The sequence below is a fragment of the Papaver somniferum genome, chromosome 6 (genome assembly GCF_003573695.1).
Source record: "Papaver somniferum cultivar HN1 chromosome 6, ASM357369v1, whole genome shotgun sequence".
Lineage (NCBI taxonomy): Eukaryota > Viridiplantae > Streptophyta > Magnoliopsida > Ranunculales > Papaveraceae > Papaver > Papaver somniferum.
The window spans coordinates 77500741-77511745 of NC_039363.1; the positions used below are offsets into that span (position 1 = coordinate 77500741).

Below are 11005 nucleotides of genomic sequence, written 5' to 3' on the forward strand. Positions count from 1 at the left end.
AGGTGGAACAACAACTACAAAGAAGTGGTTGAAATTATTCAACACCTTAAGGATTTCGAAACACTTTTTGAATGGAAAAGCCACAGTTTTCCATCTTCGCCATTCAACCAAAGATCTCGTTACCATCTCAGCATCAGTTTTACCTCTCGGTCTATATCGATTGACTGGCATAGTTAAAAGCGACAAACTCATTTACTTCTTTCTTAATTGTACCAAAACGATTTTCTATTTCGCATATAGCATGACGACTCAGATTACGGCTGTCACTGCAGAACCCATCGTGAATAACCGCCCAGAAATTCACTCATGGATAGTTTGCTGAAGCAAGCTGAGTAAATAAAAAAACATAGTTTCTGCAAATAGATTCATCTTCTTCTTCAGTATACGGAGCTCGCCGAACTAACAAGGGCCGAGACATTTTCTTTCGACAAATTTGGTTGAATTCAAGAATTAAAGAATTTTTTTAAACTCAGAGAAGAAGAGTAAGACTAGATGTGCGAATTTGGAGTTGAAATGGGGAGTATTTATAGAACTCAAAATTCTAACCCTTGGATGATATGGATTTACAGCCGCCCAGATTTAGCCGTTGGCGATTTTGTGTCAAACACTGGAGGTTTAAGAACAAACGTTGGCGTTTGACGGAAAAACTGGCGCTTGTAAGACACATGCCAGCGTTTTTGGCTAAAACTCCAGTGATTGTGGCGCGATTGCCCAGCCTTCCTTCACGCGCGCGCTTGTTCTTCCATCTCACTCAACAAGCCAACAAATTTCTTGGTTTGCTCATCCGTTTTTCATGTTTGTTGAGTCCGTAATGGGATGCTAAGATCAAAATGAACAGATCCTTGTTTTGTTGAGTCCATAGGAACTGCTCTTAGAACATTGATTGGTGTGCAGGTATGAGAAACTGAAAGCCTTCTTGCTTTCCATCCAAAAAAAAAAAAAAAGTTGTTGCTTAAAACTTTAGACTCCGCCTCGTGTACGCCCCACTTTAGCATTCAATCCTGGTCAAAAGTCAAAACTGCCAGAGTAAAAAATACACTTGTGCGGTGTTGATTCGGTTTTCGTCTGGTAAATAGTTGTACAAAAATGGTGTCCAGTAGTCTACAAATACTGATTTACTGAAGTTAAATTTCCTAATCACGTAAACAGGAAAAGAAAAAGTTACCGCAGGAATATGGATAAGACAAGAGTAAATTATGACACGCAGGAATAGGATGTCGTTCTCTACATCGTGCTCTTTGAAACGTTTAGAATCTGTGAAACGTACATCCTGCAGGATATTGCGTCCATGATTTGGAATCTTAATATCACCACCCTGCAACTGTTTCCAGTAACAACCATATTACAGAGGCAACACCAAAAGGTTTTCATCCGAAAATGGAAAACAGAAAATGTTGTCAGTGTAAAAACTATGCTGTGCATGATGACATCCTAACTTTCTTAGGTCACAGCTTCTTTTCGGCAGATCGAACGGTATATATCAAATCGGGTATAATGATGCGTTGAAAATTGGCGTGATAAACGAAGATGCTGGACAAACACAAGTTAAATTCCAGTGTAACGCGATGCACCGTGTAATGTTATTCTAGTTGTTATAAAAAGTTTGTTTCTTCACGAATTCCCTCCACTACCCTGAAGTTCGTCTTTCTGAGTGACAGAGTAACAGAGCGAGAGAGCCAGAGAGAGAGAGAGAGGGTCAGACAGAGAGAGAAATCTTAGAGGTGAAGAAAAACTTGAGAAATTCTGAAGGGGTTTTTGAATTCATCAACCAAAACCCTGAATTAGGGTTTTTAAAATCTTTTCAGGTAAAGTTATTTTCCTGTTTACAAGCTTCTTTTACCCATTCAGTAAGTTGTGATTCTCGTTTTCTTCTGTTTTCTTTCTCTAAAATCTCCATCGGAGATTGTTTTATGAAGTATTTGAAGTTTCTTAAAGCGATTTTCTGAGTAATAGATGTAAAATCAATTTCTACATTACCGTATTTGTTGATTTTCGTTTTTTTCGTTCTGGGTTTGTTATAGCTTAATTGGAGAGACTTTTGAGGTTTTGAAGTGTTTTCTAACAGATTAATCGGGTTTCTTATGTTTAGGTAGTATTTGAATGAGTGCATTACAATGATTTCACTATAATGGATTTTGGGTTTTGTTGGATGGTTTTTGATTTTGGTTCGCATGGTATCTTGTTAAAATTACTTCTGCAACATGTTTGATGTTTGTTGTTGTGTTATTCTTAGTAGAGACTTTGATTTGTACTTCTATTTCTGCTGTATTAGTTTCTACTTATTGATTTGGTGAACTTTTGGGATGTTGTTTGAGTTTGGAACTCGATTTCTCCTTTTTCTTCTTTGGTTTTGCATATACTGTACTTTTTGTTGAGGATCCGTTTTTACTTTCATGCATATATGAAGTCTCATGGATAGTGATATTCATGCATTTGCTTGTTCCTGAGAGACTGGTGTGTATGTATGTGATTTAAGCTTTGTTTATTTAGTTTCCAGTTTTTATATGAGTTGTTCATGTATGTAGAAATATTAGTATTCTGATGAAGTGGTGATGGCTTAGTGAGTGCTTCATATTTGTGACTCATAGTTATAGGTTTGAGTCTCTGAAATTTTGGTGGGTTTTTTACACAACTTCTTGATTAGTGTTATGATTTCTTAGATGCTGTTATATGTTTTCTATATGGTTATTGTTAACCCTGCCTGTACTCCTTTACTCCTGGAAAGTCTCTTATATGGTAGTGTATCTCGTCCTGCTAGTTACAGATTACTTGAACTCTCGGTTATTCTTAGAGTAGACAATCTCTTGAGCATTGTGCAACGTCCCTCTTCGGTCTGGCATGGGTTTGTGTGCATTATGTTTTATCCGCTATGTCTGGATCACACTTTTTTGCTTAGTAGTGAACTTAGTAATATTTGTGAATATGAGTATTTTTGCTTAGTTTAATTGTTCCATCTACATGTATGCTTGTTCCTTGAATTGTCATGTCGATTGGTTTGAACAAGCATTTACTTTATTTCGTTTCAGGAAACCCATTCTTTCAAGATATGGAAATGACCAGGGAAGATGGATATGAAGATTTGCCTCCTCCACCTCCAATTTTATCACCAAGTGTGATCCCAGAGAGATTAGAGGCACCGGTCCTGACCCCAGAGAAATTAGAGGCACCGGACGTGAAGCCAGAGAAATTAGAGGCACCAGACGTGAAGCCAGAGAAACAATATGTCCCAAACCGTATACCAATGTCCAGGCCTGGAGTTGGCAGAGATGGAAACCGCATCCCGCTGCTTGCTAACCATTTCAGAGTGGCGGTTAATGTTCCAGATGCAACATTCTATCAGTATACTGTATGTACAAAATAAACCCGTGTCTTTAATTTTTGAATGTATGCATGTAGGTGTGTTCAACTCAGTAGTTAGAATTGTGCAGGTTTCTATTACCTCTGAAGATAAACGAGCAGTTGAAAGCAAGGGGATTGGGAGGAAGCTTATGGACAACCTGTGTCAAACTTACTGTTCAGAGCTAGGAAGGAAACATTTAGCTTATGATGGAGAGAAAAGCTTGTTTACAGTGGGTCCCCTTCCTCAGAACAAGTTTGAGTTCAAAGTTGTGTTAGAAGAATCATCTGTCAAACGGTTTGTCTCTTACCCCCTTTGCATTTCCTCATATACCCCTCACAGATTTTTATCCTCAGCATGACGTATACTGTTCCAATGTGATTTGTGGGTTGTTTCAGCAATGGGAGTCCTGGCTCTGGAAGCCCCAGTGAAATTGAGTGTAAAAGATCAAAGCGTTCTGCTGCTTATCAAGCAGCGCAGACGTTTAAGGTAGAGATTAGCTTTGCTACAAAAATTCCTATGAGATCTATCTCATTAGCTCTCAAAGGAAGTGATGCAGAAGGTACTGGGGATGCACTGAGAGTGCTTGATATTATACTGAGGCAGCAAGCGGCCGAGAGGTGGGTCAATTTTTGATTGTCTGATAACTTGTTTATTGATTTGTAGGCTGTATTGATCTCTTATTTTCTCATTCCGTGGTATCTGAGCATAGGGGTTGCCTTCTAGTTAGACAATCCTTTTTTCATGGTGATGTGAGGAACTTCGTTGATATTGGTGGGGGAGTTACTGGTGTTCGAGGGTTTCATTCAAGTTTCCGTACCACACAGAGTGGTTTGACCTTGAATATGGGTAATCCATTCTTTTCATTACTACCCCTGTTTCTAGTTTTCACCAACAATTTATTGCTTTATCCAATCTTATTTCATTGCTTTCTACAGATGTGTCCACAACAATGACGTTGACTCCTGGTCCTGTGCTGCAATTTTTACTTACTAACCAGAACGCGAGGGATCCTCGCCAAATTGACTGGGGAAAGGTACTAGTGGCCATTGAATTCTAGTCCTTGAACCTTTTTTCTCATCATTCTTCAGCTTGTATGTTTATCATTTGGACTTTCAGGCCAAAAGAATGCTGAAGAACATGAGAATCAAGACGAAGCATAATAATATGGATTTCAAGATCATAGGATTAAGCGAAAAGCCCTGCAAAGAGCTAGTGTATTTCATTTGATCACTATGCCTTCTGTGATTCGTTTTAGTTCTAGTTGATTAGATACTTCTTGATGGAGAGATTAAAACTTGTTTTCTTGTTCTGTTACAGCTTCCCCATGAAAGTGAGAAATGAAGATGGCGCGGATGAAGGGCAAACTGTTGAGGTTACTGTTTACGATTATTTTACAAAGCATCGTAAGTTAGAGCTTACTACTTCTGCATACATGCCCTGTGTGGACGTTGGCAGGCCAAAGAAACCCAATTACATTCCTCTAGAGGTTAGTACGATGCTTGTGCTATCTGGTCATGTGCAATGTTATCTCTCCTTTCTCTCTCTTATGCTTTTGCTTGTCTGCATTTCAGCTCTGTTCGCTTGTGCCACTGCAACGCTATACAAAGTCTTTATCTACTATGCAAAGATCTTCTTTAGTTGAAAAATCAAGACAAAAGCCTTTAGAACGTATTAAGACGCTGACAGATGTAAGCATCCTTTTGCTGACTTTCCTTGGCATTCATATTTCATGAGTTATTCATTTCTGTACTTTGTCTTTTTCAGTCTATCAATAACAACCGTTATGATGCGGATCCATCGCTTTCTGCCTGTGGGGTGTCTATCGAGAAAGAGTTGATTTCCCTTGAAGGACGTGTTCTTGGAGCACCTGCTGTGAGTTTTTTTATTGTTTATATTATAGATATGGGTGTATGATGCATTGGTTTAATTCGTGAAATTTTACCACTTGGTCCACTTCAATTGCAGTTGAAAGTCGGCAATAATGTTGATTGCATCCCTAACAATGGACGGTGGAATTACAACAGGCAGGTGAGTCATGAGGTTTTGTTTGCCTTTTCGAACATGTCATGTTGTTATCTGATTGAGGAAATTGATGTCAAAGTTGTTCCTTCTTTTCCAGACACTATATGAACCCGTTCAAATTCAAAGGTGGGCACTCGTTAACTTTTCTGCTCGTTGCAACACTAGCCAGATTTCTAGGGATCTTATTGATTGTGCAAGAAATAAGGGAATAGTGAGTCTTCTGACTTTTTTTAACTGCATTTGCTTTCATACTTGTCATTGTGGTTTATGAGGCATTGTATTAATCCTGTTCCACTTTATGCAGAATATGGAGCGTCCATATTCACTAATTGAGGAAGATAACCAATCAAGGAGATTACCTCCTATTTCCCGGGTGGAAGCGATGTTTGAACAGATAAAACAGAAACTACCTGGTCCTCCTGAATTTCTTTTGTGTGCCCTGGCAGAGCGGAAAAATTCTGATGTTTATGGTTTGGTGCCTGAAACATAATTCAACATCCAATTTCTTCTTTTAATGATCTTTAAAATTTGAATTTGTTTTACTTTTCGTAATGAAGGACCTTGGAAGAAGAAGTGCCTTTCTGAAGCAGGTATTGTCACACAATGCATCTGCCCAATGAAAGTAAACGATCAGTACCTTACTAATGTCCTTTTGAAAATCAATACGAAGGTAAACCTTGTACTCTGCTACTTGTTTTTTTTTTTCCCTTTCTCCTTTTTTTAGGGGCTTAGTCTCTTATTTGCATGTCCACCTTGTTTCTCTCTGTTTATTAGCTTGGGGGTAAGAATTCTTTGCTAGCTGTTGAACAAATACCTCGCATTCCCCTTATTAGTGAAACTCCAACTATGATATTGGGAATGGATGTTTCTCATGGGTCACCAGGTCAATCAGATATCCCATCAATTGCTGCTGTAAGTTTTTTTTGTTTTAGTTTTTTATCCCTTGGTATTGAATTAGTGTTTCATGAACTTGGAAATTGTATCCTAATTGACATTGCTGGTAAATATGCTGGAACTGTCAGGTTGTTGGTTCTAGATGTTGGCCCTTAATTTCAAGGTACAGGGCATCTGTACGTACCCAATCCCCAAAAGTGGAGATGATCGACTCCTTGTACAAAGTATTACCAAATGGGGAGGATGACGGAATTATGAGGTGGTAATTTCAACAGTTTTAAATATCATAACATAGCACCTGAGTAGTGTGTCAATGTTTATTTTCTTATTGCTAATCTTCTTTGTTGTGGATTCCAGAGAGCTTTTGGTGGATTTCTACCAGACAAGTAATGGGAGAAAGCCAAGCCAAATTATCATTTTTAGGTATATTAATTTTCTAGATTCTCAATTTTCACTTCGAGCAGTCTTCTTTCCCTTTAGTGCAAAGAAACCAGGATATGTGTTTTAATAGATTATGGTTACACTTTTCAGGGATGGAGTGAGTGAGTCTCAATTCAACCAAGTATTGAACGTCGAGTTGGAGCAGATCATTAAGGTTCGTTTGGCTCCAATTTAGTTACAACAATAAGAACCATGGGGATTATTCAACATCTATGGCTCTTTTTCTTGCTTATGGATTCAATATCTGTAAATGTATCTCCATTCGGGCATAATTTTAAACCTAAAATGTTCTTGTTTGCTCTAGGCAATAACTCACTTGGGAGAGACGAAGCTGCCAAAGTTCACACTAATTGTCGCACAGAAAAACCACCATACAAAATTATTCAAAGCTGGTGGCCGCCCCGAGAATGTTCCACCAGGTTTCACTTTGTTATCCTTAAAACTCTGTGCATCTGTACTCTCTACTGCCTTCCCTGTTTTAGAATTTTAGATTTTCGGATTCCATCTTTACTAGTTTTTGTGTATTTATGTTATTCTACAGGAACGGTGGTGGATACAAAAGTCGTGCATCCTAGGAATTATGACTTCTACATGTGCGCCCATAATGGAGCTATTGTAAGTGATCAAATGTTTACGATGTTCGTACGACTTTGTGTCTGTATATTTTTGTATTTGCTAAACTTAACTCTGTAATTTGATGTAATGAAGGGAACATCTCGCCCTGCACACTACAATGTCTTGCTTGATGAGATTGGTTTCTCACCTGACGATTTGCAGAAGCTCGTGCACTCTCTTTCGTATGTGTAAGTACCCAACTCAGGCCTCAAATCTGCTTCTAAAAGCTATAGTGATCTTATTTCCAAAAGTTGATAAATATATTTTAACTTCCTGCTGTATTTCTTAAAGCTAATCAATATGTTCTAACTTCCTGCTTTGCTGCTGATACAGGTACCAGCGCAGTACAACAGCAGTCTCAATTGGTAATTTTATACTTTATCCCTTTCTTTCCCAGAGCTATATTAGATTATCTTTTCAGGCTATCAATTTGCAACTTTGACAACAAGTGATAGTCTTCTTATCAAGACCGTCTTTTGTCTGTTTTAAAGTACCTATCTTTGTAAATTTGTATTTAGTTTAAGCGCTGCTGTTCTAACGATGTCTTATGTCATCTTTTGTTGTTCTTCTGTAGTTGCACCCATTTGCTATGCCCATCATGCTGCTTCACAGATGGGCCAGTTCATAAAATTTGAAGATTTCTCTGACTCGTCATCTGGAATCGGTGGTAATTTGACTTCTGCATCGAGTGTTCCTGTTCCAGAGCTTCCAAGGCTTCATCAGAATGTCCGAAGCTCTATGTTCTTCTGCTGAGGTTAGGGTACATACCATACACCTACATTTACCTAGATCATATTTACAGTTTGAACTACTTGGCAAACTGAAAATTATCTGGGCATTGTCTGTAGGAGAGTCATGGTTGACTTTATTTAATTTTCTTGGGTTAGAGTGGTATATATCAAATACGGGGAGGTGTAAAGAAGGAAAAAAGGTTGACAGTTTACAGTCCATCCATTAGTTCAGTTGATACTGCGAAGAAATGGTTTCCCATTAGAGGCGCTAGATCTCTATTGTTTATCGACTCATTTTGAAACTCGGAAGTCATGTATTTTTGTTTGGGTTTTATTTACCTAAACGAAACATGAAACTTTGTTTTTCCTTGTGAGTACAAGGATTTTTGTATGGATGCAAATAAATAGCACTGAATTTTGATCTCTCAACTTATTCTCGGTCTTTTTCATTCTTGTGATCTTGTCTCCAAAAGAACATATCTAGAATTCTGGATAGATTGCAACTTTTTGACAAGTTGTAGAAAGTGGAAGATGGTCAATTCAACAGTATCATATATTGTGCTTTTTGACCCAAGTTTTTTATTCCTTACTGGTAAAGGCATGGGACACATCCTAAAACTAACTCCACCAAATAGAATCTGACCAGCGGGTAATACCAGTTTTCCCATATTTTTTTCTGCTTAGTAATCTCTTCAAGTTATTTTTTTCTGCTTAGTAATTTGTGTTTGCAACTTGGTTGTTATATCTACAGAACAGGATTCAAGAAAAGCTAATTTAGTTATGCTTGTTCAAGTTTGTATGAAAACTTTTGATAGTGTTTGGAGATTGGAACTTGAAGTTCGCTACTAATCAATTTTACTACTGTTTTTTTTCCTTCACTTTTGCAGTTGCGTAGTTTTGAGTGACAATTTTTACATTCTTCAGTGAAAAAAGATTTTGTTGTACATTCATTGATAGATTTTTCTCTTCTGTTCCAAGATTCAGCCATTTCAGAAGCGGCCTGTTCTCATATTGGAAGACTAGATCCCGCCTATTGTACTACTTCAGTTCAGTGTGTAATAAATAGCAGCAGTACCAACCAACTAACGTCTCTACTTTTATCAGTCAAAACTCAAAAGACTCGAAACCCTATTCTGACATGAATGAATGACTGACTAAAAAGACTCTACAAAAATTTTACTTTGATTTTTAGTTTTTGTTGAGAAAATCACTTTTTCATACAAAAGCATGGTCAAAACATAGGTGAGGTATTGCAAGTTTGCAACAAAGTCATAGTTTTCTCTTCCTGCCTGCGTTCACAGCCATGGAGAAAACATACCACTTTATTTGTTGACTTTTCCTTTATTAACAATCACCAAAGGGAAAACATTCTCATTATTGTCATCATGCTTAGCTAAGCTTTTAATCAAATTGTAACCGATTTCTTTTCGGTTTTTAATCATGTAGATTCTGATTTTGGTCATCGCTAATCTTTTATAGACACATCACATTCACATATAGTGTTTTCTTTCAGGCTTAAAACATGTGTGAGACGTAAATAAAAAGAGAATCAGACGCCAACAGGCAGAATAAAGGTAATAAGCAAGGTGGTGGTCAAGAGAATTCATAGGCTTCCCCCCACTTCTTCCTTCCCTGAGTGGCATTCAGCTAGTAAATCGGTGAGAAGATCTCATTTAAGAGATTAGTGGGCCGTGGGCCCACCTCTAACCTCCCCACTTTCTTCTTCACGTAGAAAAGAATCCGAAAGAAAGAAACCGTACACACTACCCACACTCACAAAATCGTTTTCTTCCTCCTCCTCGTGCTCGTAGTGGATTTTGTGAGTGCACTATGGGGCCTACCAACACTCTATCTAAGAATTTCTCTAGCTAGACAGCTAGGCTACCCCTAGGACTGTGTAGGAGTTGTGCTATTAAACCTAAAATAACCCAACTCCAACTTCTCTCTGACGTTATAAATAAAGATTTTTGGGTGGAAAAGATAATTTTTGGGTGGAAAAGACATCTAGATTTTGATACCGTTTAAATGCATAAAAATGTAAAAATAATTTTTGCTATTTTTTTGGTGTCCATTTCACCCATACTAATTTTTACTCGTCCATTAGAACCATGTTTTAAAAATATTTGGACAAATAACCCATTTTCCGTTATAAATACGCCCACCACGAAAATATTATTCGTTCCCATTTTGATTACTTTCCTTTTTCATGATTCAGTGAGGTTATTTCAAACACTTTAATTCAGTGGTATTAATTTTCACGTACAGATTTATTTAATTTCTACGACCCACTAATTAATATCAGTACCAGGCATTACCGTTTAACCTAACTTAGAAAAATACTTACTGCACTTTCTAACATATGATCGTATACACAGTCTAGTTTAATAAATGTAAATTCTTTAGATTTCCAAGATCTAACATTCGTCTTAAGACGAATTTCAGTGTGCTGACTTGTGAGCTTATGACAAGCAAAACTGAAGAATATCCGTGAGAATTAACATGGTCAACAGTTTGTCTAATTCAATATAATAACGAGATTATTATAAACTAAATTTTACAAACTGGTTAGCGGTAATTATACGTGGATAATTAAATTTAAGTCTGGGGTCCGTCAATGGAGTGTGAACACGCAATCACTCTGTCAACTCATGCATGCATCTAGACGTAATACCCACGAATGTTCGAGCTGCTAGCAGTACTGAATCAAAACTCAATACAAAACATAAAATATCTAACGGCCCTTAACCGCTTACGCTAACCATGCGGTTTCGCGCGCATTCGGAAACGTCATTTTTAATTAATTAATTAAATAAATAAAATTAGTTAAAAAGGTTAATAATAAAGTAATTCATAATTTTGACTAAAAATGAAGGAAATGTACGAAGTTAGAAAATAGATAGTGAGAGAGAAAAAGAGGAAGAAGAAGACCCTTTCATACTTTTCTCATTTTTCCCCCTTTTTC

At 37.4% G+C, this 11005-nt stretch overlaps 1 protein-coding gene across 2 annotated transcripts; it reads left to right on the plus strand.

Moving 5' to 3' along the window:
* Positions 1 to 1673: 1673 nt before the first annotated feature.
* LOC113288057 (protein argonaute 16-like) lies at positions 1674 to 8494 on the plus strand. 2 transcript variants are annotated; one of them, XM_026536999.1, is made up of 24 exons: positions 1674 to 1805; positions 3027 to 3346; positions 3429 to 3634; positions 3736 to 3957; positions 4050 to 4186; positions 4276 to 4373; positions 4457 to 4554; positions 4658 to 4826; positions 4912 to 5028; positions 5105 to 5212; positions 5306 to 5368; positions 5460 to 5573; positions 5667 to 5832; positions 5920 to 6032; positions 6137 to 6274; positions 6385 to 6515; positions 6614 to 6679; positions 6788 to 6851; positions 7002 to 7116; positions 7239 to 7312; positions 7406 to 7500; positions 7646 to 7677; positions 7887 to 8066; positions 8161 to 8494. In XM_026536999.1, the coding sequence occupies exons 2-23, from the start codon at positions 3047 to 3049 to the stop codon at positions 8063 to 8065; spliced, it is 2805 nt and encodes a 934-aa protein (XP_026392784.1). In that variant the 5' UTR covers positions 1674 to 1805; positions 3027 to 3046; the 3' UTR covers position 8066; positions 8161 to 8494. The 2 variants fall into 2 exon arrangements, with proteins under 2 accessions (XP_026392784.1, XP_026392783.1); XM_026536998.1 differs by having other exon boundaries at positions 7887 to 8494.
* The last annotated feature ends 2511 nt before the right edge of the window (positions 8495 to 11005 follow it).